General features: G+C 43.9%; 1 protein-coding gene across 1 annotated transcript; it reads right to left on the bottom strand.

The window, feature by feature from the left end:
* Positions 1-12576: 12576 nt before the first annotated feature.
* On the bottom strand, positions 12577-20660 carry FGF16 (fibroblast growth factor 16; the record flags this gene model as incomplete). The annotated part of the gene is made up of 3 exons (XM_084258577.1): positions 12577-12822; positions 14125-14228; positions 20387-20660. 3 exons carry the CDS (start codon positions 20658-20660, stop codon positions 12577-12579), a joined length of 624 nt encoding a protein of 207 aa, XP_084114703.1.
* Between the last annotated feature and the right edge of the window lie 2271 nt (positions 20661-22931).

The raw sequence follows: 22931 nt of genomic DNA, 5'->3' as shown, positions 1-22931 counted from the left end.
TATTTTTAAAAATATTTTTATTTATGCATACAAGAACTGGGGTACAGGCCAGAAGTGCAGGGGGTGTGAGGAGACAGAGACAGAGTGGGGAACAGAATAAGCAGACTGACTGAAATACACTGCAGAGGGGAGCAGCGGGCAAGACACGAGAGGTCTGCTGCGCCATGTGGGTAGCTCCCTGGCCAGCCCTGGATTGTACTCGTGCTGCAGAGTCTGTGGATAGCTTCACAGTGCTGTGTTAACCCCTTGTGCCACCACGGAAGCCACAGCCTGTGTTCTTAAACACTCACTAGAGAAGGCACATAGCATCTTTTTTAGGCCTCAAACTCTCTCCTACCTTAAAAACAAATGCAATGTCTTCCAAACACTTTCTCCTCACATCATGGCCCTATTTTGCCTTGTTTCTTTTCTGCTAACCTCTGGATAGTGTGGCCTGTACTTGCTGCCTACAGTCTATTCACCCTCCTCTTCAATTCCTCAGACCCAGCAACGTATCTTCTGCTCCTACTCTTCCATAGAAAATACTTATTTTTTTTTAATTTGATAAATTTGACATGTTGTGTTTTGTTAATTTGATGTACAGCCATTACTTTGATATTATTGCCATGGAAGCAATAATATCATTACATTGGTATAGTATAATATTATTGTCAATATTCTTTGTATACCATGCATTCCATATCTATGGCTTATTTATTACTCTTAACAAATTTGTTCCCTCAAAAAACACTATTAATTTTACCCCCACCTCCATCCCAGCCATTGGTAACCATTTTACTTTCTGTTTTTCATTGTTTACATGTCTGACATTTTTAGATTCCACACAGGAGTGACATCATGCAGTGCTTTTCTCTGTGTCATTTCATTTAGCATCATGTGCGCAAGAGCCAGTTATGTTGTTGCAAATGGCAAGGTGGCTTCTTGGGGTTGAGTAATGTTCCATTGTGTATATACAGCACATCTTTTTATGCATTCATCTGTTGGTGGGCATTTGGGTTGTTTCTATGTCTTAGCTATTGTGAATAATAGTTCAATAAATCTGGGTTGAGAATATATTTTTTTTAAAGATTTATTTATTTATGCATACAAGAACTGGGGTGCAGGGCAGAGGTGTGGGGGTGAGAGGATTCACCAGAGAGAGCGGGGAGCAGAACAGGCAGATCTACTGAAATATACTGCTGAGGGGAGCAGTGAGCGAAGCAAGAGAGGTCTGCTGCGCCATGTGGGTCACCCCCTTGGCTAGCTGGGGATTGAACTTGTGCTGTGCGGATAGCTTCACAGTGCTATGTTTAACCCTTTGCACCACCAGAGAGGCCCCAGTATTGCCACCACTTGGAAACTGAGGAAACTGAGATTGGCCAAAGGGTCATAGAAACAGAATGTGGAGTGTCTGGATTTCATATCCAAGTTCACCACCTGCAAAGCTCCTTTTTTCCCTTTATGACACTTTTGTAATCTATTCAGGAAGGTAGGGCTGAAGTTCTTGATATGAAGACAGTACATTGGAATAATATATGATTAGGTGGTAATTTGTGGTACAGGTAAAGACAAAATGATGTGATGTAGAGTATAGGGTTGAAGTTCAGTTAGCTAAGGAGCTAATTTTGATTCTGCCACAAATTAAGTACGTACCCTTAAATATATAAACCTCTTTGGGCATCAGTCTCCCTATTTTTTAAACAAGGAGGTTGAAAAATGCAAATGGATTTTAAACAAATGGAAAGATGCCTAATTTCCAGCATAAAGTACAAATAAACCTAAAACAAATATAATTTTCACCTACATATCATGGGCAAAGATAAAATGACTGTTAATTTTGTTGACAAGGGCGTGAGGAAACAGGCATCCTCATAAATTATTGGTGGTAGCATGAATTCACACACATTCAATGAAGGATAACTTGACACTATTGAAATTTATTCATTTTTAATTTTATATTTATTTATTTTTAACTGAGGTACCATTGGGGTGTCCCAATGAGGTATTATCACCATAATGTATCCACCACCAACTCACCTGTACTGTACCACCACAGATTTTTATGCTTCCCTCCTTCCTTGCCCTTTCTCCTCCCCCTGTTGGTATCTCAATTCAGTAGTCAGCTGTCAAGGGTTATTTTGTTCAGTTAATCTTTATGTGACTATTAATTTAATTACTTTATAGTCCTCATATTAGTGACACTATCCAGTATTTATCTTTCTCCTTCTATCTTATTTCACTTAGCATTATTCTTTAAGCTCCAACCATATTGCCTCAAATGGCCTGAGTTTATCTTTTTTGATCACTGAATAGTATTCCACTGTGTTTATATACCACTTCGTCTTGAGCCATTCACCTATTTTGGGGGCATTTGGGTTGTATCGTATCTTGGCTATTGTAAATAGTGCAATAAACATGGGAGTGCAAGTTACCTTCTGAATTAGACTATTGAAATTTAAAATGTTCATCCCATTTTTCCCATAACATTTCACTTCTAGGAATTTATTTTACATGTATACTCACATATCTGTCCACAAAAAATATATGTACAAAGATATCCACTTAACATTGGTTGTAGTAGCAGAAGACTAGGAACAACCTAACTGTTCATTGAAAGGGGCTGATTAAATGCTGTGATGGTCTCAAGGCAGTTCACTATTATATAATTGTATGTGCTAACTATAGAAAAGTTAGAAAAATATACAAGATATACAAGATAAAGACAATAAAAACCTACTACACAAAGACAACCACTGAAAATTTGGATTCATTTACATATATTTATTTCTTCTATTCATATGTATGTATGATATATCTACATAAATAAGATCAGACGTAATTCCATGTTCTTCTTTACCCTTTAAATTTTTCCAAGAGCTGGTCCTCTTCAATAAATGGTGTTGGGGGGCCTCCCTGGTAGCACAAAGGGTTAAGTCTCAGCACTATGAAGCTATATGTAGCCACTGCAGCATGAGTTCAAGCCCCGACCAGGGAGGTGACCCACATGGCGCAGCAGACCTCTCCTGTTTCACCCGCTGTTCCCCTCAACACTGTATTTCAGTCAATCAGCCTGTTCTGCTCCCCACTCTGTCTCTAGTGAATCCTCTCACCCCCTGCAACCCAGCTCTTGTATGCATAAATAATTTTTTTTAAAAAATGGTGTTGGGATAACTAGACAGACACACGCAAAAGAGTGAAACTAGAACCCTATCTCACATCATACATAGAAAAAGACTCAGAAGTAATATCTGAAACCATAAAATACATTGAAGAAACATAGGCAAAACACTCTACAGCATAGGCTTCAATGATGTCTGTGTGGATTCATCTCCAAGAGCAAGAGAAACAAAAAAGAATATAAAAACAATTGGGACTACATCAAACTGGAAAGGTTTTGCACAGCAAAAGAAATAGCCACTAAAACAAAAAGACACCCTAATGAATGGGAGAAAATATTTGCAAACTATACATCTGAAAAGGGGCTTATATCCAAGGTCTACAAAGAACTCATACAACACAATGAAAAAAAAAAAAAAAACCAACCAAATAAAAATTTGGGAAGAAGAGCTGAACAGGTACTTCTCCAAATAAGACATACAGATACATCAATAAAAGCTCATCTTTTTTTATCATGAGGGAAATGCAAATCAAATCCACAATGAGGTACAAGCTCACACCAATGAGAATGGCTCATATGAAAAATAGGACCAGAAACAACAATTGTTGGTGAGAATGTACACTGGCCAATTCCCTATGGAAAACAGTCCAAAGGTTCTCAAAAGGTTAAAAATGGGTCTGCCATATGACCAAGCAATTCCACTCCTAGGTATCTACCCAAAGAATGCAAAAACATTAATTCACGGCAGCACTATTTACAATAGCCAAGTTATGGAAGCAACTTAAGTGCCCAAAGATAGATGAATGGATGAGGAAGATATGATATACATACATACATATATATATATATATATATATACACACACACACACACACACACAGTGGAATACTACTCAGCTATACAGATAAATTTTTTATTTTTGTGACAAAAGGAATGGAACTGGAGGGATTTATGCTAAGCAAAATAAGTCAGAAGGGGAAAGATAAATACTAGATGGAGTCACATATATGTGGAAGATAAACAAAACAAAGGGTCAGATAAAACCAAACCAATAACAAACCCTAGATATCTGACTGTAGAATTGAAGCTACCAGAGGGGAGCTAGGAGGAGAGCAAAGTTGTGGAGGACTTTCATACATTGGTTGAGGGTGTGGTGTGGTAACATATACCTGAAGGGGGTGATCCTATACCTCTATATCATATACAGTTTTGTAAACCATTACCTCAGTAAAAAATATATATATAAATAAAACAAGTTAGTCCAAAAAACAAAATAAAAATGATTGCTAAGAAGTCACTATTAGAGGGATTGGGTCGTAGAGGTTTTACCTACAGAAAGAGACCAGATTGTGCCTGAGCCAGAATAGGCTGAAGCTGGGAAATGGAGACAGGTAGAGATGGAGACTAGCAACATTTCACATGAAATAATGCAGTGCTCACCGCCGTTTCTCATGATAAGGGTTAGTTGGGGATGTGTTTAATACAGAGATCAGTGATTGTCAAAGTATGGTTCAAGGATTTTGGGGGGGTCTATGAGTTCCTTTCTCTTCTAATTACAGGTCTAAGTGAAGCCAGATTTCTTCCCTATCTATACTTTAGCCAAGAGAACATATAACAGATTGAATGCGGAAACAGATAAAAGAATTCGTTTATCTACTATTAAGGTACCACCAATGAGATTTGGAAAAATGTAAAATAATACCACTCTTTGCACGAAATTTTTGAGAACATCATTATTTTTCATAAAATGTTATTATCTTAACTTTTTTAGTTTATTATTATGATAAATGAACTATTAGATAATAAAAATTTCAGTTTTGATTTCTAACATGGTAAATACCAATAGCTATAACCCACATATACAAAGGCTCTTTGAGATCATCAATTTTTTTTTAAAGATTTGTTTATTTATACAAGCATTGGATACAGTCAGAAGTGCTGGAGGGTGAGAGAATTCACCAGAGCCAGAGGGGAGAGCAGAGCAGGCAGACTGATGAAGTACACTGCTGAGGGGAGCAGCGGGCGGCAGGAGAGGTCTGTGCGCCATGTGGGACCCTTGCCTGGCAGCCGGGGATCGAACCTGTGCTGCAGAGGCTGCGGGCAGCTTTGCAACCCAGTGCTCAACCGCTGCGCCACCGGGGAGGCCCCAGGTCATCAATTTTTAAGTGTGTAAGGGTTCCCCGGTTCAAAACATTTGAGAACCATTCACATAGATAACCATGCCTCTCAGTTCGAAACTCCAATTTAGGAAGTCCCAATATGATCCAGGAGTTTATATTTTCAGACAATTCAGTCAGGGACTTAGAAGCTTAGTCACCACAGAGCCAATATACAGGTGTTTAGATGTTAAGGATTTTTATGATGCATTATGATGTATCCTGGACAGAATCAAAACTAAGTAAAGAAAAGGATTGTCGTACAGAAAAGGGCTGGTTCATTTGGGGTTGATAAAAACACATTTGTAGTGGAGTAATTTGATCACCCAATTTTCATAGTTTTATGAAAAGCAATGTTGGCAAACCAGGAGAAGAAGCAGAGAAAGGAGGCACTTCAAAGTAGAGTTGGATGGGGCTTTGTGTTGGGGGTCTCTAAGTTACCCTGTGCTAGATATATGCATGGCATTCAGATTGTACATTGCGGAGACTATACCTTGGGTTTATATTGGGGGAGAATTCTGAGACTATTTGGGTATGGGTATAACAGTTTAACGGGGAAAAGCCTGGGGAATTCTGTAGGATATAGTGTTAAGTGAGGTAGGATGGTGTGAAGGGTTTTAGAAACTTGGAATATTGACAACTGCTGGGACACAGCGAACTTGCAAACCAACAGGGTAAGCATGCTACTGGCATCAAGGGGTTCCTAGGAGTCTTATGTGCACCATGTTAAAGGTGACTGGGATGGGGCTCAGAGGGCAAAACTGTAAGGAAGAGAATGAAGATGGAGGGTTCTGGATATGTGGAACCTGGGTGACACTCTCCATTCAAGGTGTGGAAGCCTGGAGAAGGGAGGGCCCTAGGACCTTGGGATGCAGTGTTGAAATATAACTGAAATAAAAGCTGAGTGAGTGCTTTATTTTTTAAAGATTTATTTATTTATTCATACAAGAACTGGGGTGTAGGCCAGAGGTGTGGGAGGTGAGAGGATTCACCAGAGACAGAGTGGGGAGCAGAACAGGCAGACTGAAGTACACTACTGAGGGGAGCAGCGGGCGAGATAGGAGAGGTCTGCTGCACCATGTGGGTTGCTCCCTGGCCAGTCAGGGATCAAACTTGTGCTGCAGTGGCTGGCCATAGCTTGATAGCACTGTGTTTAACCCCTGAGCCACCAGGGAGGCCCATGAGGGCTTTTTTATTGTGTTAATTTTAATTGTTGGTTTATTTCATACCAGGTACATTAGAAGATGGAATTTCCAAGATGGTGCTCTCATTAAATGTTCTTAGTAAGAGGCCAGCATTTGTATGGCATGGTTGTCCCATCTGCCATCTTGATTCAGGTACCTGTCCTTTGTTAAGGGAACAAGCCACAGGAGAGGGAATGGAGTGATGCATGTGTTCATTCAGAAATAAAGCTTCAGGGACTCCCTGGTGGTGCAAGGGGTTAAGCACCGCACTATGAAGCAATCCGCAGCTTCTGAAGCATGACTTCAATCCCTGGCCGGCCAGGGAGCAACCCACATGGCGCAGCAGACCTCTCCTAACTTTCCCGCTGCTCCCCTCAGCAGTGTACTTTGGTCAGTCTGCCTGTTCTGATCCCTACTCTGTCTCTGGTGAATACTCTCACCCCCTGCATCTCTGACTTGTACCCCAGCTCTTATATGCATGAATGGATAAATCTTTAAAACAAAGGAAAAAGAAATAAAGCTTCAAATTAATGCTACTAATAATGAACAATGAATGAACTAGAGTTAATGCTTACCATGCACCAGTTACTGTACTAAGCATTTTATTATTTCCATACATTATTTTATTTAATCGTCACAGCAACAGCCCTTGAGGTTGGTATAGGGATCATCCACATTATACAGGTGAAGACAATGTGAATTTCTATCATACTAACTTATTGTAGTTTTTTGATCATGTCTAACACCCCCTTTCTGCCTATGAATTTTTACATATTCCTGTTCTCTCTGCTTTGAAATCTATTCCTATCTCCCAACTGAGCTAACTGTTAACCTCAGGGCTCACCCTCAGCATCAGCATCATTTTCTCCAGGAAGCCTCTTAACTCCTTTAATAGGTTACAACTCCCTGATTAATAATAGATTTACTGTCTTCCAGCCTAGACCATGTCAAGAAGGGAGGAACAGTGTCTGTCTAATTTGCTGTTATATTTCTGAAGATGTAATAATTGCTCAATAAAATTTTGTTGAATTAATGAACGAGTAAATGAATTTTTTCAAGGTCAAAGAGTAAGGAAGGAAAGAAATTAGGATGTAAAATAAGGTTGGTCTGACTCCAGGGCCTGAAGAACATGTTATCTGCATGTCTTTTACTCCATTTCAATGATGAAGAACAGGGCTGATCCCATACCTTGTCTAGAAACTGGAAAGGGGTTCAGAGGGGAAGCAGTCTATACTGGAATGGAGGATTGGAGAGAGACAATTGATACAAAGAGACAGTTGGATATTTGTTATTGCCACCAGAGTCTTCGTACCGAGGCCTATTAGAAAGTCTTCCATTTTCTTTTGAGAACAGAGGGAGCTCTGGGAATGAGAAACTAAATCATGTTCTGATCCTCCTGCTGAACAAGGGTGTTAGATGACCGACAGTGGATGTTTTTCCAAAAGAGAGTTTCTCTCCTCTCTGGCCCTCCCCTACCTTACCTTCTCCATTTCTCATCCGCAGATTCCACTTGGTGAAGTGCTGGGGAAAGGCAATGGAGTCCCAACCACTGCAGATGAGAAGCAAAGCAGGTCCCATGGGCCAGAGCCTTCAGGAGGAAGCAGGCTGAGCCTGCACTCCAGGCCGCTTGGAATGGACCTGTGTCATTTGTCGCCCTACTAGAGCCCTGAGCCTGGTGGATTTGTGACTATGCAGCCGGAGATTCAGTGACTGAGAACTGCAGTGACTTGAAGGTAAGATAAACTTGTTTTTATTATTTCGAATTTTGATTAAATTCCTTTTGAGAGGGAGACTTCCCTGATGGCTTCCAATTAGCTCTTTGTGTCTGGGCCTGGTGGGTTCAGACTCTGATTGTTTTTTGAGCATGAGCAACATTCAGGCACTGACTGAGGAAGTGACAAGAGTGGTGCAAAGGGAGGCGAATCTCATTGCTTTCAGGACTGCTGTTGGGGATAGCCCTGGGTTGAACTTTGTTCAGAACTATCCTCCACTTGCACCTTCTTGTAGCCAAACTTGAAGTTATCTTGTAGAGGATAGGAATCAAAGGTTTGACATATAAAATTTACCTTTTTTGAAGCACATACACAAATTAAAAATTCTGTCAAGGTTTTTACACAGGATCACAGTGGCCACTAGATCTTGTGTCAGATGCTTTGAGTCTGTGGAAACTCCTAGGGTCATTCTTCTTGACATTGGGGGGACACTTTGAGAACCAGTGAAAGATCAAATGTCTGTACCAATAATAATTTGCATACACTATTAGTAGTTCAGACCCAGGGACCTTCCATCAACCTTTAAGGGACTTGTGGATCCCAAGTTTGGAAACTTTCGCCTATAGTTTTTTTGTTTTTTTTTTCTTGGCCTGGAATAGTAGTTGGGTCGCACTTCTAGGTTTTATATACTGTTTCTTGGAACACTTGGTGCTCAGGAGAAATCTAGGGTGCCATGGAATATAGTTAGTGAACAAATGCTGCATTGTGCCATTTTTATCTAGTATTCATCCTATCCCCTAGAAATGATGCAATATCCTTGTCAATATGTTGTTTGGCCTCTGCTTAAACACCACCAGTGGCAGGGAACTCACTATCTTTGCTGAGATACATTCTAGTTTATAATTGTGCCTATTTAACCATACTTGGAACGTTAACAGTTCAGATGATTTTATTATATAATGCATTTGCTCTCTCTAGTCCAGCATTTGTATCATATACGTATTTGCTAAAGTTGTCTTTCCTTGTACATTCATTCATTCACTCATTCATCCTTTCAACCACCATTTGTTTATTCAACAAATATTCCCTAAATGTTTGTTTTGCTCCAGGAACACCCCAAACACTGGCATGGGGAGATGAATAAGAAATGATCTCTGTGTACATTTTCATCCACAAGTCAAAGCTTACTACACTAAAATTCTCTCTAGGTTGGCACAAAATCCATTACTTTAGCACTTTGAGCAACACTGGTATAGCAGTACTAGGTTGTCCAGCTTAATTTCCATTTCTGGTATTTGTCTTTCCCCTCTTTTTGAAAATAAGAACAGTTCTTCATTGATAGTTTCTGGTCATGTGCCCCATTCATTATTTCTCAAAATTCAATACCACAAGTGGCTCCCTTGTGAATTTCCCCTGCACCCTCAGATCTTACTCCATTCTTTTAGGTTTTTTTTTCTCTCTACTTCCACCCAGAAGAAAAAGATAAGGACTGGCCCCTTTCTTCTTTCCCTTTTTCATTACAGTGATATCTTCCTTGTAAATCCTGCCCTGTAGTAGTATGGTCTTGTGGCCTGCCAGTCCCACATCAAGTGTCTCACTGGAGTAATAGTGGCCTTACTCACAGGGAAGTATCAGTTTCTACTAGTTAAAACAGATTTCACTTATCTCACAAGTTCTCAGAAATTGTGACTCTAACAAAAGTTCTCAGTAAGCTGAACATAGATAATGTAGGCAAAATTTTGTTTTCAAAATAAAGGTGTGGTGCTTATTAAAAACGTGATAAATTGTCACAGAGCTGATTTTCACCCTTCTCCCAGAGACTTCTAGAGATGATGTTTCTTCCCTGCAGCCCAATAGGGACATTGCCAACAGCTTTTCTGTCTTTCCAAATGCCGTTGGTTCTTCACAGAGGGCATTAGCTCTTTCAGGAAGCCTTTCTGCTTCTCTTAGCTATTTGATATCTCTGCCTTAATGGCACCATCCATGAGATTGTAGTCAATGATTATACATATTATGCTACTTAATACTGTTTATCAGACAGTCTCAAATTATCTGTATCTTATTTTGTTTATCTCATGTATGTATTCTCATATGTGAGATTTCTCTATTGATTACTTATATTTGGATGACCTTTTATAGATTTTCTGGTTTTCATTCTTAAGTGAGCTGCTGCCTAAGCTATTTGTTTCACCCATCCAATCAGTTGGAAAAATAGTGGGTGCCTATATTATGTGATCAAGGAATACCAGGAGGAGCTCTCTGAAACCCAAAACCTTCTCCCAGTCAGTCCTTCATGGTGCCTGAGTCTTCAATGAGATTTTATTGTGCTGGTTTTCATTTTCTGACAGCATTTACTTTGAAAATGCAAATAACCCTATGCTCCTACCTCAGTAAATATCCGTGAAGAGACCAAGGATCTTAAACCAAGCAGCTGCTCTGGGGAAGAAGGAGCTCCAGGAATACTATTCCCTTCAACTAGAGTCACTCTACCTTTGCCTTATAGATTGAACTATCCTATAGCTTTACTTATAAGCCATTCAACTGCAAAATAATTCTTTTGAAAACCATCCCTTTAGGAATGGAATCCCCTGCACAGCAATTCCCTGGCAGGTTTGTTAACACAAAGATTGCTGGGTCCCACACTCCAGAGTCTCTGACTTGGCAGGTAGGGTCTGATAATTTACATTTCTAACCACTTTCCGATGATGTTTCTGGTCAAGAGATTATATATTCCAAGAACTACCGCTTTGGGAGAATATATTAACAGCTTCCAAGACCTCTCCAGGAACAACAGTTTTTGGGGTGGAGGTGGGGCATTGGACAGGGAATAGAAGAACTTCCCCAGAAGGGAAGCTGACTGGCTCAAAAAATCAGTCTCATGCCATTTGCAGCAACGTGGATGGAACTAGAAGGAATTATGCTCAGTGAAATAAGCCAGAAGGAAAAACAGAAATATCGGATGGTTTCACTTATAGCAGGAATATAGGGGAACCCAACAAGACATCAGTGTAAAAAATATAAAAACAGTACAAAACACAACAAAATGGACAATTATAAACCAGAGACATCCTGGAGGGGAGGAGGAGGGAGAGGGATCAGAGGGAGGGAGGGAGGAGCACAGGGGACTGAGGTGATGGTGCACGGGTGCATTGGTGAAGGAAACTCTATGGGGACTACACCTGAGGGGGTGTGTGTGGGGGAGCACATATTGTTTAAAAATGAACAATGATGTAAAAAAATAAAAAAATTAATATAGATATACAGGACAAAACTCAAAAAAAAAAAATCAGTCTCCCTACTGATTGTTGCTTATTTTGAACCCCTTTATCTTCATATTGAAAATAAGAAGCCAACCATTAGGGCTTCTGACCTTCAAGCTTTGGGTCTTGAGTCTCAGAGAAGGGTTTCTCTGTGTCTAATCCTAACCACAAATGGCAACTTCTTTAACAGCTAGTGGTCCAGGCCGTCTGAATGCCTGACTCACTAAGAAGTTTAACGTGATTGAACTGGAAAGGACTTTAGATAGGGCCCCTAAATAATGCTAATATTGTGACTGATAAGTCCTCTAGCCTAGGCTCTGTGATGTGACCATTAGGAAATTCCAGTGAGTTGGAGAGTAAGAAGTCAACCAACATCCTAATCCTATTAAATGTACAAATCAATAGAATAAACAATACTTACAATATAAAGACAATTTTATTGCCAGTAAAATCCTTTAATAACTCATTTATCCTGTTTCAGTAGGACCTTATTCTTTCTGATGAGAATCCAGTCATAGCATCTCTCATTAAAAATAAAATTATTTTGAAATAAATAAATATATAAAATAAATAGCATATACATTTCATAAATAGTTTGTCCTATGCACAGTATTCATGCTTACATTTAGTATCATTTTCTTATAACCTACCCCATCTCCTACTTCCAATGGCAGGAAAACTGCATGTCAGGACAGATGAGAAATCTGCAGAGCCAATGCAGGGATGGCTTGCAGCAGTGCTGTAGCCCTAAGAATTTGCTGAATGAGACTTTTCCAGAGCTCTGTAGGTAGCATCTATGGCAGATTTCTTGGTCTTTTCTTTACCCATTGTCAAATTATTTGGGTAGACTGTGGGGCAAGACACCCCTGGCCCTTGGCAGAGGTCCCTATTCTTTCTCATGCCACCTCAGGGGAAAGAACATGAGTAAAGAAAAATGTATATACAAGATTCCCTCTACCCACCCCCTCCCTCAAATTCCCGCCCCAAAATAACCCAACCTTGATATATACTTTGAACAACAAGGAATGGCTGGGTTGAGTTGAACAGTAAGTGCTTCTCTGTTATCTAAATTGATAGGAAGGAGGATTGAAAAGCTATGAGTATAGTGCTTGCAGAGACAACCATGGCCCCAGAGCACATGGGTCACAGAGGTCACACTAGGGATTATTACCTATAGCGGAAGAGGTCTCTTGACATGGAGGGCAACTTAGAAGGATCTACTGGCCTGGGTAAAAAGTGAGTGAATTTCTGGTGTCGTTTAGTCCTGTATCCTTCCCGGGGTGAGCCATCTTTATTCAGAGCCACATAATACTGTCTCTCCGAGTCTGGATGTTTGTACAAGGTAGAGGCATAAGTGTTGTACCAGTTTTCTTCAAACTGTTCCCGGAAAACACATTCACGTGTGAGTTTCTTCTGTGAGGGTGAGAAAATAAAGCAGAGTCCATTACATGACTATTTCTCCCATCCCAGCTTGCTGGTGGAAAAACCCTGAAATAGCAATAGCACGATGGTATTAGAACATTTCAGTCCTATCTGCCAGTATTATTGAGGTATCTCCTTTCCAGAGACACACAGACATGTTTTAGGTAAGATCTTTCCTGAGGGTAGGAAACTGCAGGAGAAGGCCTCATCTGACTCTGAGGCCCGAGAATTTTTGCTATGGCCTTCCAATGCTCCCTGGCACCCTTAAGCTTTCCCCCTACTTAGGGCTAATAATGCTCAAATCTGTTGAGATTACAGTCAACCATGTCAACTGACAGGCAAAGGCCTCGGATCTATATAAAGCTCCATGGGAGGTGAGCTGTGATCTTTCCTAATGAAGGGTCTCACGCTTGTCAGTTGGAAAGCTCAGAAAAGATCTCCTTGTAAAGTTACCCCACTCTGGCTACTTCAAGCTGGCAGCTCTTGGGTCTCTTGCTTCTGTTCCTTCTCACACTTGATCTAGTCGCCATACTACTTGCTGGGGTTGCCGATACTGAGTGCTGGGGACAGGCCTATCTCTTAGGTGTCAGGGAAAAATGTGCTCTGATTTCATGGGGTGCAGATAGCTAGAAAGCATGCTATGTGACTCAAAAGCCAAAGTCAGGAGTTGGGATCCCCTGAAAGTGTTAAGATCAGCAAAGTCACTCACCATTCCCCAGCTCTGGGCTAGCTTCCAGAATAAAGAACATGCACTGCAGCCAGCCCAGTCCTAGCTGGGGACTTAGGGCTGTCACCAGACCCTGGAACCCTCATTCTTCATGTGTTTGTTTCACTTGGCCTTTGGGATTCAGCTGAAGCAATCTGGAAATCAGGGACTGCGTTGTTAATCTCAGAATCCTCAATCTGAAGGTCATCTTCTCCACTGTCTGTTTTTGTGTCAGATAGTCTGCTACTCTTTGGGCGCCCATTAAAACATGACCTGGTGAGAGCCCCCAAAACCTTTCCATCTGCTGACAAACCAGCATATCTTACTGTTCTCATCAGACTAGCTGGCTTTCTAATGGAAAAAGCAAATGCAAATGTACCACAGAAAAACATGTTTTGATGGGAGCTGAAGGAATGAAAATATTATGCCCAAGTGCCTGGGCATCCAAGAAGCAGCTAGAAGACACTAATCCTTTACAGTTGACAAAAGTACTTTCAAATGCTAAGTAAACGTTTTTATACTTTCATCTTACATTGTCCAAACACTGGTGGTAATAGCATCTGAGGAAAAGAAAACCTTAAACTTACCGACCCATATAGTTCTCCTCGCTCATTCATCCCCAAGTATAGGCCAGAATCCACTCCCCGGATGCTGATCAGCCCCACAGCCAAGCTGATAAACTCCAGGATTCCTAGAGAAAAAAGTGAATGCCATTTTCATTACTGACATCAAGCTCAGAGGAAGTTGTTCGGGTGATATGAGCTATGTCATTTATCTCCAACTGGAGGCCAGCCCTGTGTGCCTTTGGTGAGTTACCTGATGAAACCACCTTTTGCAGCATGAATGGCACCTCAGGGAAGACACTGAATCTCTCTGGGCCTCAGTTTTCTATAAGTAAAATGCGGGAAACAACCTTTGCTTCTATTCAACATTCTTAGGCATATTATAAGGAAGAGACCATGAGATAGCCTTGGCTACAGAAGCGCCACAATTACAAGATACAATTGCTGTTAACTATCACATTTAAATACCATTAAATGTCATTTCCTTATCTTCCCAAAGAGCAGACAGTATTACCTTGCTGTCTTATAGGCTCTTAATTTCCATGTCCTTAAAACCACAAGAGACCATCAACTCTCTGCCTTTGACTCTAACACAAGCCACAAGTCACTAAGTTCGTTGTCCATCCATAGGAAGGAGGCAAAACACTGCTTGGTGAGAGCTTTCTCCCAAAAAGTATTCTCAGTCAGCATAGCCCCAGGCTCACAAACCTGTCATTCTCCCCTTCTCTCTGGAGAATTTTAAGTTAATCTATGGCAAAGAGTTGGCAGGTAGCATTGGACTTGATGTTGACTGAGATGTTGTAACTTTAAGGGGAAAGGGAAGACATTCAGAAATGTCCCTCTAGCGGCCTCCCTGGTGTCACAAGGCGTTAAGACGCAACCTGTGAAGCTGTCCACAGCCACTGCAGCACGAGAGTTTGATCCCTGGCCAGACTCGCCTGCTGCTCCCCTCAGCCGTGTATTTCAGTCAGTCTGCCTGTTCTGCTCTCTGCTCTGTCTCTGGTGAATCCTCTCACCACTGCCCCCCACACCTCTGGCCTGTACCCCAGTTCTTATATACATAAATAATATTTTAAAAAAAGAAATATCCCTCTAGCTGACAAGGTTAGGGGTGAGGATTTGAAAATGTTTTCAACTACCCAGCAGCGGTAGGAGGAAAAAAGAGATTAAAAAAAGAGAGAGAAAAAGGACCCAGAATGGAAATCCTGGGGACACTGAAGACTTTACAGTTTTGCCCTAAAGTAGCAGGTTTTGTTATGTGGATATAGGTATAATGATCAACTAGATTTCTCTTTGATATTCCTGTCTCTAACTACAGTTTTCAATGTATGACCAAAACTTGATACAATTGACTCAAAGGTATCAAATACCTTTGGGTGTCTTTCTTATCCAAAAATGCAATTCTTAAGGGTAATAGTACTCTATGTAACCTACATACAGAGTGGGACTGATTCCTTAAAGATCACTCAAAAACTGCAAGTGGTTAATTTTGAAATCCAGTTTTAAAACTCCAGTGGGAAGTCTCCTAAAAAGCCCCAGTGACTCAGGCTGGTGGGTGGGTATTCAGGAGCAGCAGCTTTAGGGCATGTGTTTCCAAGAGCCACTTGAATCTTTTGGGAGAATGTAAGGTTCTGCTACTGCCATTGCATAGAACACTCAGAGTATGGCCTTTGGCCTCCAGCAGTAAAACCCTCCAAGTTTTATTCTCAGCCTAGTTGTCACCAACTTTTATAGTACAAAGAAAGGAGTTTGGGGGAAAAGAGAGTGACAAAAGATGGTAGGAAGGGAAGGGGAAATATCTAGTTTCAAGTATGGAGTTAAGCAGACACTGATTTAATAAACCAAAAACTTTACTTGCATCATACAAGATTCTGATTTCACTTTGGTCCTGTTTAACATTTTAATAAATGACTTGTAAGAGGACATAAGGGAAATGCTTACCCTGGTTCCAGATGACATATAGCTGAGAGGGTGACACAATCAAAATCCAATGAGGTTTCAAGAGAATGGGAAAATGTGTTGACTCCAACAAAATAAACTTGAATTAGAAAAAATGTAAAGTTCTGCACTTTGGTCCCCAAACCAATTATCCAATATATTTTGTCTTTGGGGTTTTGTTGGGGGAGGGTGAGCCTCAAGTACAGACAGTTGAGTTAATCATTTTCCTTAGTTCATGGCCTATATCATAACTGGTCTATGTAAGGGGTACTTAACCTATTTCTTTCTCTTTGTCTCCATATTGTGCTCCCTTCTGCCTCCCCACTTCAGGCAACCATGAATATTTTCTCGAAGACGTGTTATTTTGTGTTTCTGTGCATTTTTATTAAATGCAAATCTGCCCATCTTTGGAATGGGAAGATGTGTTTTGACAAAACATATACAAAAAATGGCTTAAGGGATTTGATTGAACAAGGTTAGCTTAGTATGAGTGGTTCTTTATTAAAATACTAATGTAAAACTAATAATGTGAATAGTAAAATTATTTAAAGCACACAATTTTTTTTCTAGTAAAAAAGTTAATGTGATCTAAGGCTGCATTGAAAGATGTGTAGTAACTGGCATAAGGGAGAGAATTGCCCCACTCTGCTCTGCCTTGGTTCGACCACCCTGAGAGCCCTGTTTTTCACTCTACTAAGTTTCGAGAGGGATTCAGAAAAACAGTACTATGTTCAAAGGAGAGTGGCCAGTATGGCAAGAAAATGAAAAAACCAGGTCATGATTCACTTCTGGGTGCTAAACTTTGAGGGATACCAACCCACTGGCGCCTTCTGTTCTTTGCTTTGCTTAGGTAGGTAACTTAGGAGCTCCAAGTAATAGTTCTCTCATTCCTTAAGTATCTCATGTCTCTGACTACCCTGAGCTTCTTAAGTAGCATAGGAAAGCTTGTGATCTCACCATCTAAGACCTGGTGTGTGAACAAATCATGGAACCAAAGAGGTGTGACCATTTGAGGCACCACAGCTTTTCTTTTCTCCAATTCTCTGTTAACCCTGATGCCAAAGGACAGATCACAGAAGTCACTTGCATTATGTACGGTAACAGGGGTCTGCAACATCAGGAATCATCCCTGTCCAGCTGTCTTTGGGCATCATTTGCCTTTGCCAACTTTCCCACTAGCTGGGATTTAAATTGCAGGAACCCAGTGGCACATGATGATGCAACTGATCATTCCAACCCCCCTTGAATCCCGGCCAGCACAAAAGGAGAGAGAAACCAGGTCATTTTTACATTTTTCCAGCTATAGCTGGAGAGGGGGTATTAATAGCAAAGTGTTGAGGCAAAGTGTTAAATAGCCAAAGTTTGTCATCTGTACTTCAAGGCAAGGCCTAGGACCTCACTCTACTTTGCGTCATCTTGACCTGTTCATCTTGGGCTCTGGACTTTGCTGGACAATTTCCAGAGGCTTCTCTTCTTAGACCCTTTTCCCCATGGCCTCAGTCAAAACTGATCTGTCCTGGGCCCCAATGCTCCAGAATCTAGCTAGATGTCTGGCTAATGTGTCATTTAATGTGGTTCCATAACTTGCCTGAGCTCCCTCAGTCATCCTTTCAGACTGTCAGGGCCAAGACATTGCTGCTTTGGCACCTTGCCAAATAAGAACCAGATCACTCAAAAACCAAAGCAGCTACATGAGCCTGTTCCATTCCACCTGGCAGGAGGCCTCTCCTCCAGTCTGGCTCCCAAGCTCCGCTCTCCTGGCCCACAGGTGCCCCTAAGGAATGTTAGTGCCCCTCTGAACGTCATGTAAACACCACCAGCAAGGCAGAAAGAGAAATACTCCGGGCTACTGATTGAAGAATTGGGGGTTGGGGGAACATACGCTGTGCCAACAGGTTATTATTTGGAGTCGGGGCCGCTCTTGGGCTCAGCCCGACTTGTTCTGAACACATGGATTCCAGGGTAATCCTTGGGGGCCCTGCTCTCCAATTACAACAAATAGCTATTTACTTTACATGGCCTTTGGAGACTACCTCGTCCCCCCAAGCAGAAATCTATAATATTTTATATCTTAAGTCTGGCCTACTTTACCCTGCTGGAATGTTGACTGCTAAAGCACTTATGGAATGTTAAAGTTTCGATTTATTGAATACCCTGGCTGATTAACTCAAATGCGGAGGGAGGAGAGAGTTAGCAAACTCAAATACTACCTCTTTCTCTGCCAAAAGCTAAACTGAGAAAGAGTAAATGTGTGTTTGAAAGTTGGCAGAGAAGGTTACAAAGAGACAGCTTTGACCAATTATCATTTCCTTTACAGGAAATACATGGAACTGCTAGGAAGTCAGAGAAGGAGGAAAGGGAAAAGGTGATGCAGAGGTGGTCTCAGGCAATGTGTGTGTGTGTGTGTGTGTGTGTGTGTGTAAAGGCAACACCAAAAATAAAGCAGTCAGTTAAGCAACAGTGAAAACATCCCTTTCTCCCGCCAGTTTTATTTCCTTTGGTTTCTTCTTAAACTTAACACTGTTAGCAGGCCTGAGAGATGAAAAGAAAGAGAGATGTGTCCTTAGGGAGGTAATTAAAGACCACTTATCCCAAGAGCCTATTACTGATTTATGTTGACCTTGTAGGTTATTGGGCTCAGCTTAGGCAGAGTCAGACAAACGCTTGTAGCGGCTGGGAGTCAAGTTCATAGTTTCTCCACCTCTGCTACCCCCACCCCACCTTTCTCCATCATTTCATGACTTTTTACGTATGGGCGATGAACTACCTCAATATATCTGGCCATTTCTGGGAGCCTCTAGGAAGCTCTGACGCCAGGGAGGGAGTCCCATTCCTTGTGAAGAGGAACAAAAGGGGACTGCAAAGTCACAAGCAATGAAAGGGAAAGGAGCCAAGTCAACATTCTCTCTCCCCTCACCCCACCTTATCACCCTTTTGAGAACCTGCTGCAAGTTTATACAGACACCTGCAACCCTCCGTTACCCCCACCCCACACACAGCCTATTCTACTCCAGCGCTGTGAGTGCATTTTTCCAACATGACATAGACCTCATGAGGGTTCCTGCTTTCTCCCAGCAAGGAAGACCAGTCCCCAAGTTTTTTGCTAGCCTTGGCCTTGTCCAGAAACTGTCCTCTGTGTCCCCTTACTTTTACTGCGAAGTGCAGATGCTGCTCTAGCAAGGCGTGGGAAGTAGGAGCATGGCGGGGTGTGGGGGAGGGTGGGAGAGAAAGGAACGAAAAATAAAGCAGTCAGTTAAGCTGGGTCCATTAGTAGGGTCAGTTAACCTACCCTCATGCCTTAGGGTAGGTAAAACCACGCACCGCTTAGGGATAGAAGGTGTCCCTTTTGGAGCCATAAGGTCCGAGGGAGGGGTGGGGAGGAGAAGTAGAGGACATTGGGGTTGGGGGAAGAGGCCAAGGAAGGGTTACTGTCCCAGGACCTGAATACTGGTTTGCTAGAGCATAGGAAACTGAAAATTAAAAATGGCCAAATTGCTGAGAAGTGAACATATTTGCTTAGAAATCTAATCTCCACCCCAGATCAAGGTTTATGGTAATAGTGTTCTGTATGTGAGACAGGCAGCTGTGCCCCGTGAACAACCTGCAGAGCGGCAGGCAGAGCAAATCCTCTGGGTGGAAGTTGGACATTTCCTGTCCTGGGTCCAGGAGGCACCTGTTTCTGGGGCTGGGAGTGGCCCGTTTTCCTCACAGAGGCACGGAGTCCAGAGGTAGCTCCGGTCCAAAGCCGCCCAGGGCTTGTGCCCTCACACCACGGACGCCGCCGGGAGGCTTTCCTAGCTTCGCGGATGCCGGCGCTGCTTGGGTCGGCCCCAGCACGGGCAGAACGACCCAGGGGCGGGCAGGTGTCGCGGCTGCCTCGTGCCGCCTGCCCCAACGACTCGGCGCGGACCGCCCGCCCGCCGCATTCCGGGCCGGCGAAGGCTCCTGCTCCAGGCAATCGGCCTTGGCAACTCTGCGGCCCTTGAGGCTCGGCCTCGCACGGCAGCCGCGGCCCCTGGCCTCCTCCGCTGCCCCATCCCTCTCCCAGCTCCACTTGCTTTCGTCCAAGGCACAGCGTCCAGGTCCCAGAACGAGCCCCTCACTCCCTGGGGAGGGAGGGAAGGGGAGGCCGCACGGCGAGGCGCCCCCGCCCCCTCCCGAGAGCGTCCGCGGGTGCCGGGCTCCCCGACCCCGCGCGGCTCGAGTCCGCGCCGTCGTTTCCCGCCTGCCCCGCGCCCCCGGCGGCCTCGGGCCGCGGGCTGTCAGAGGGCCCGGCTCTGGAGCCCCGAGCCGTCGGCTCCCCGGGCGCCGTCCGCGGGCCTCCAGTCCCTCCCGGCCGCGTCCTCACCGAAGCGGCTGTGGTCGTGGCGGGTGCCGTGCACCGTGCCGTTGGGGAAGATCTCTAGGTGGAAGCCGGTGCGGCAGTAGAGTTGGCGGCGCCGTAGGATCCCCTTCAGGTGGGCGAAGTCTGTGGGCGAGCCGCGCTGCAGCTTCCCCTCGATCTGGCCCAGGCGCTCATTCAGGAAACCCGGGGAGTCACCTAAGGGCACGTTCCCCAGAGATGAGGAGAAGCCGTGCAGATCCCAGTCCAAGGAGGCGAAGACCCCCCCGACCTCCGCCATGGTGGGGCGCGCGGGGCCGAGACCCGGCCGCGGGGCGCGAACTGCCTCTCCCCAAGCGGGCGCGGGCGATTCAGTGGCGCGCGCTCGCTCGCTCCGCTCCCTGCCCAGCTGCAGTCGACGTCTGTTCTCGTCCAAGGAACTTCTCAGCGGCGGGGAGCGAGGGGCAGCGCGCTCCTGACCTTGCTCTCAGTCAAAGTGCCGCTTCCCCTCCGCATCCATCTCCCCAGGCCTCTCATAGCTGGCTTCGTCGAGCTATCAGATGCAAACGACACTTTATATACGTACCCACTCCCCTTACATTGACATACTCGATATTTAAATACAAGCCACACCTCACTGGCATCCCCTCGGAGATTGGTGTGTGGGTTTTTTCCCCCCTTCGCGTATCCTTTTTTTTTTTTTTTGGGAGGGGGTGTGGAGGAGGGAGAGAGCAAGCGAGCTTCACTCCCTCTTTTATTATGAAAAAAAAAAATGGCAGGAAAAAGCTACACATTGCAGTGAGGCATAACTGCTTTTGGCAGGTTTTTCTGAAACTGCTGATGAAATAACGGAGCCCAGTGCGTGGAGGCTGTTGGCGCCCACGGCCACTCAGGCCTGTTACGTGGAGGTCTGTCTGCTGCGCTGGGGCCGCCCCCACCTCCCACGCGTCTTCGGGCTGCTAGGCTTTGGAAAGTGGCGGAGAGCACGGTTCGGGGGTTCGCGCGCTCCTGAACCCCTGTAGTTCCCCAGCTGGTCAGAAGCTGCAGCTGGGGCCCCTGGCCTGGGACAGGGGTTCCCTAGTTTCTTTGTTCTGCTGTCCCCTCGCTCCCCAGTCCCACTCCCCACCTGTAGGTCGGCACAGGACGGTGGAAGTGAAAAATGTGGAATCGAATGCAGTCGCAAAATTTGGGATTGGGATTGGTGTCGGTCCCTGCAGGCACCAAAGCGGGGGTTGGGGGGGGGGCTTAAGGGGACTGGGAGGAGCAGGAAACCCTACAACCCTACGAAGGAAAGAAAACCTTTTTTTTTTTTTTTAAGTGACGTTACAGCTTAGGAAAAGGAGGTGGGTGAAAGAAATAGCGATCTTTTTGAAAAATGATCTCCACTGGTTTTCTGGGCGCACTTTTACAAGGCTCTCAAGAATAAGCTCGATGAGAGGCCTTTGGAAACCTGGTGGGGGCTTCCCCCTACCTCGTTTCTTGTTGGAAACAGGTGTTTCCTCGTTCTGTCCTGTGCCCTGCTCAGAGATATTCTATCAGGAAGAGCTGCAGTTGGGGTGGGAACCGGCGGCAGTCAGGGCAAGCAGCAGCGTCTACAAGACCTGGGCAGCAGGTGCCCGGCCTGTCCCGCGCCTCTGTGCGGTACCTGGACCCTGGGACCCCTCTCAACTCCTGGCTCTTGACGTCCTGCTAGCCTATTGAACTGCGTTGTTGATTGCAGTTTGCACCCGCCGCGGGCTTTGGCTGCGTGCCTGGGCTGCTGCTGGAGAAGCTGAATTGCAGCCCGCACCCCCGCCCCCGGCGCCCCCACCCACCGTCTTTGCAGCGCCTCCTGCTGGAGAAACCGTGTCTCGCAGCGAGTTTGAAATGTGTGTGTGTGTGTGGGTGGGGGGGCTCCCTAAGAGAAAACCGATTCAGCTCAACATAGCTAGTGCAATTTGAGGCGCTCGTGGGCTCTCGCGTGCACCCTGTGCTCATTTTTCGGAATCGTAGCAGTTCTTGGTTTGGAACAGCGTGACATGGTATTTTGGTGTGACGCCCTAGCTCACACAGAACCTCCAGAGCTAAGCACAAAGTCTGGCACATAGTTGGTGTTCAGAAATTATCTTCTGATGTGCTCCTGGTAGTAGGGAACACAGATGTAAATGATCTTCCGATAGTAGGGGACACATTTGGAGTATTTACAGAGAAAATGACAGACGATCTGCTTCTGAATAATCTAGAGTGTGTGATAATATTTTTCATGTGTTACTACTTGTTGAAGTTGGGTGATGGGTACATGGTGTTTATTACGTTTTCCCTCTACTTTCTATGTAAACACACTTGTGAGATTTTCCATTAAAACAACTTTAAGAATAGAATTAGCATAATGCAAAAAAATAATTTCTTCCTTCTTATTTCTCCCTTTCGGAAAATTTTGTAGATTTAGTGAAAAGTTGGGGAAGAAAGGGCAGAGGTTAAGACAAGTATATAAATGACTAGAATACAAAGCAGTAAAAGGTACACCATACTGTGTGGATTCAGGAAGCAGTGAGAAGACTGATCTGGGGGTTAAGGGCTGGGTTCTGTACCA

This window comes from Talpa europaea (assembly GCF_964194135.1).
Source record: "Talpa europaea genome assembly, chromosome: X".
In the NCBI taxonomy this organism is placed as follows: domain Eukaryota; kingdom Metazoa; phylum Chordata; class Mammalia; order Eulipotyphla; family Talpidae; genus Talpa; species Talpa europaea.
This window is presented reverse-complemented; position numbering and strand designations above follow the sequence as displayed.